Here is a 4,294-nt window from a genome sequence, read left to right on the forward strand (position 1 = left end):
CGCACTTTCAAAATTGTAGACTTACAAATCCGTCCATTCTGTGAAATATAACTGGGTGATGTGCACTATTTTGCTTTATTACTCCATTGTTAATTTTAAAAGTTGGTCTAATTGCTCAACGAGAAATAAAATAAAGCAAATTTGTGTTATTTCACATTCAATTAGGAAATAGTACAAATTTGTGCTATTGCCGTTTGTGTTATTTTACCCTCTCTCTTATAGCGCTTTTACGTTATTTAGAAAATTGCGCTCTGTTAGTCATAAATTTCATTGTGTTTTGACCGCCCTTGTATCCAGACACCTGGACTATCTAGAGAGTTTATTTATATTTTAAATTGAAAGTCTGTAGCTTGTCGGGAAATTAGTTTATAATCGACTGGAATTTTCCAGGGGATGAGCAAGTTAAATAAAAGCTTGTAAAAAAATACGAAATGATGCCTAGTATTGTGAATAACCAGGGAACGGATTTTATGGAAATTGCCTTTTTTCTGCTAAAGTGATAGAGTTTATTCAATTAAGAATATTTACGATTTAGCTTTCCCTGATTCCATATATGTATACTCATTTGATGTTGCCTTTTTTAAGATATTTGCCTTTTTTACCTTTAATTGTAAAAGGCAAGGAAAAAGGTTTATTCCTAGTAATATGAAAGTTTGAAAGGTTCCATATTTAAATTGGACGCCACTTCTATCAACTCACGTCGAGCGAACGTTTACTATATTCAAGGCTTTTCTTCGCAAAAATCGAATGAAAATGCTGCCAGAAGACTTCAAAATGCAACTTTTGGGCCAATGTTACTACAACTATAGAGATTTAAGTTTTGTTATTTAAAAACTCGAAAAGGGAAAATAGTCAAAGTACAAGTTTTTCATATAATGAAACTAGTTCATAGTTTTTTCTTTTTACTTTGAAAATAAACATTTCTAAAATAATATTTTTTTTTTAAATTTTGGGATTTTTGTCTTTTTTTGGTGCCTTCTTTTGCCTTTTTTGCGCATTCTAGTGCCTTTTCCCCTGGCTATTTTGCTATTTTATTTTGCCTTTTCTAGCGTATTTCGTTATTTAATTTAGCCTTTTTATAGGTTTTTGGGTCCTAAAAATCCATTCCCTGTTAATAGCATATTGATTTTCTTCCTCAGGTCACCATCGACATCGAGGACGTCAATGACAATGCGCCCGAATTCGAAACGAACTTGGTACGCATATCCGTGCCAGAAAATGTTGAACTCGACACTCCACTTTATGCGGCGCATGCACACGACAAAGACTCTGGAAAAAGTAGTGAGATCACTTACATGCTACATTTGCTCTCCACCGATTACCACTATTCAGTACAACAGCAACAACAATACTTTAGCAACGCAAGTACCGTAGCACAAATTCTGTCGCCTCGGCCAACTCTAAACACCTTCACAGGTTCTCCGACAGGGGCGCTAGCAACACGCAATCGCATTGCAACCGCAGGAACATCTGAATATGCTGCAGGTTTTCCCTCGCTTTCCAACTCCTTACCGGGTATGGGATTAACTTCTACCATAAGTCGTAGTGCTATGGAGGAGAATAATTTTTTCGCAATCGATGCACGCACCGGCCACCTAACATTGTCACGACACCTTGACTATGAAACAGCACTGCGGCATGCATTGATTGTGACAGCTACGGATAGCGGTAAACCGCCCTTATCGGCGAACCTCACCATACTCGTGGAGGTTCAGGATGTTAACGATAATCCACCGATGTTTGAACGCAGGGAATATTCAGTGAAGGTGTTGGAGTCATTGCCTATTAATTCTCAGGTAAGCAAAGAGTCTGCTTATATATATTTGTCAAAGAAACCAAAACAAAAATCAAATTAAAAAAAAAAAACTTTTTAAACATACCACGTTTCTATAAATTGAGTAAAAAGTATAAAATAGTTTTTCCTACACCTACAGAAATTGGTTTGATAAGTTTTCATTTCTAAATTTTAGCAAAAGTCACTCACGGTAGTGTAGAAAAATATTTAATCCAACATGAAAACCACTCACAATATTGTTGCAGAATATCAAAAGTCGATGTTTCAGTAATCATCACCGATCAAAATTAAAATTGTATCTTGGTAACTTTTCAAGAAAACAGTGATTTTATATAATTCATGTTGATTTGCTTGACCTTGGTTTGTTGGTCCAAACAGGAATCTCGATTTACGGTTGTTGGTTAGCTCGTTTCCAATGGGATGGTGACAAGAAAGTGGCTGACTTACGTGTGATGATTTTGGATTACCGGCGTATGTTGGTTCAACTGCTGTCCAATGAATAGACTAGATTTTGCATTCAAAACTTCTTTATCTTCACCTGCACAACTTGGTTGGGGTTTTGCCGGAAGGAATGTGGTGGAACCTTTTGCCTTTTACTAAACCTGATACATGAAAAATCGGGAAAGGAATAGCACGATTACTGTTATACGCTTACATAGTTGCAACACAATAACCACAAAGTAGCATGCATATCCGGCGTATATTTATTTAATACATTTTGATAAACTGCACGTTTTGCGCATTCAGAAATTCTAGCGTGAGAACGATCGCAAAGCTTTTCGTTTATACAGTATATTTTGCTTTGCTCACTTTATGCTTAAGTGCACATTTAAGATACCTACCCCAAAATGCGCATCAGAGGCATTATTTTTAACATTTATAAGGAAACTGCTCGGATAGATGCATTCAACGTACCTGCACATTGGCGTTACCTGCCTTATAAATTGTGCAACTAGTATCAATTATCAAAGAAAGTATTACGTTTACCTGCACTGGCCCTACAATTACCTTATTTTGCAAGCTTTTATTAATTTTACTCATCTCGCAGAAAAACGAAAATAGCTATCAATTTATGTAGTTATATAGATAATTAGATACCATTCGGTAAAAATTTCCCATTGCAGTAATTTCTACGTGGTAAGTGCTTCTCCATTATGTGGTTTCATAGGGATTCGTATACCTCCCTCATTGAAGTAGTAAAAAAAATTCGCTTAAGTGCCTTTTTCGGTTAAGTACACAAGTTTTTCGTGTAAAGAAGGATGTGCAGCTAGGCAGAATATACTGTATTTTAAATCTGCAGCGTAAGCGTCTGGCTCCTTCTTCAAAGAATTAGGCTTAACTTAAAAATATGTGATGAATAAAGTTCAGTTGAATTTAAAGCTTAAATCAAGACGTTGTCACTTCATGGCGATCCTGCCAGTGACATGAACAGTGAAAAGAAAAATATATAAATATGTGATTGAAAGTGGGACATAATAATATATTATATTGAGTGAAGTTTCTGCTAGTACCAACATCAACGTCACAAACGAACAATCAAGATTACAATCATCATCTACGGAATCAACGTGTTGTGTGTGTAAAACGGCATCCATATAGGCATACTATACTCACGCGCTGAAATCAGCATGTTGCATGTTTGAAACTGCATCAACATATATTAGCGCTGAAACCAACGTGTTGGGTCTATAAATGTCAAAGTCGTTACAAGAAAGATCCTGCTGCGGGACCACGGCCGTTGTCCATTCAAGAATACAGGGCAAGGCAACGGTCACAACAAATTAAAGAGAAACAACAACAACGATAACAAGAAAAGAAAACGGCAATACCGATCGTGCGTCCACCTAGGAGAAGAGGTGGAAAAAGGAATAAACAGCTACGGCGGCGAGCGCATCTAAAAGAAGAAGTCCAAAGGAAGCACACCCCAGAAGAGCTGAAGGAGATCTTTAAGGAGTTGCTGGAACTGGAAAAGGAATTGGCAAGCAGAAAGAAGACGTCTAGCAAAGGAGTGCTGAATAAGCACCCTATGTAAAAAAAAATATATATATATTTTTAGATTTCTCTTGCAACCGTTGCGAAAACGCAGTTTGCAAGGAAATCAAACATATAATTCAGTCTCACACATAGGGACGATAGGTATTACAAATGAAATTATTGTAAATAATTTACCCTTAAAATTTTTCAAAAATTTTTAATAAAAAGTAACTAAAAAGGTAGATTTGTGTAAAAATTTAATGTGCAGAGACTGAAATAAATTTAAAATACTTGTAAATTCAAGAGAAAAGAAGAATATAAGAAGTAGGTCAGTACATATTTAGAGAAATTAGGCAAATAGTCAAAGCGAGAACTTAAACTTAAACTGCATAGACGCATATGTAAGTGCGGAAGAAGCCAGTGCATTGTTTGTTAGAGGTATAGGAAAATATATAAAAAAAAAATAAGAAAAAATTTTTATTCCTTTGCTTTAGGAAAATATAATAGGGAAAACAGAATCAAAAG

General features: G+C 35.7%; 1 protein-coding gene across 1 annotated transcript in view; it reads left to right on the top strand.

The window, feature by feature from the left end:
* Positions 1-1,796, top strand: part of LOC118749646 (protein dachsous-like) — a gene marked incomplete at its 3' end in the record, with an annotated part of 4,941 nt that extends 3,145 nt beyond the window's left edge. The window contains 1 exon segment of the mRNA XM_036484448.1: positions 1,140-1,796. Coding sequence (XP_036340341.1) covers positions 1,140-1,796 — 657 coding nt within the window.
* Between the last annotated feature and the right edge of the window lie 2,498 nt (positions 1,797-4,294).

Source organism: Rhagoletis pomonella, unplaced genomic scaffold, assembly GCF_013731165.1.
Source record: "Rhagoletis pomonella isolate Grant_MI unplaced genomic scaffold, Rhpom_1.0 Rhpom_scaffold_00026, whole genome shotgun sequence".
NCBI classification, from domain to species: Eukaryota; Metazoa; Arthropoda; class Insecta; order Diptera; family Tephritidae; genus Rhagoletis; species Rhagoletis pomonella.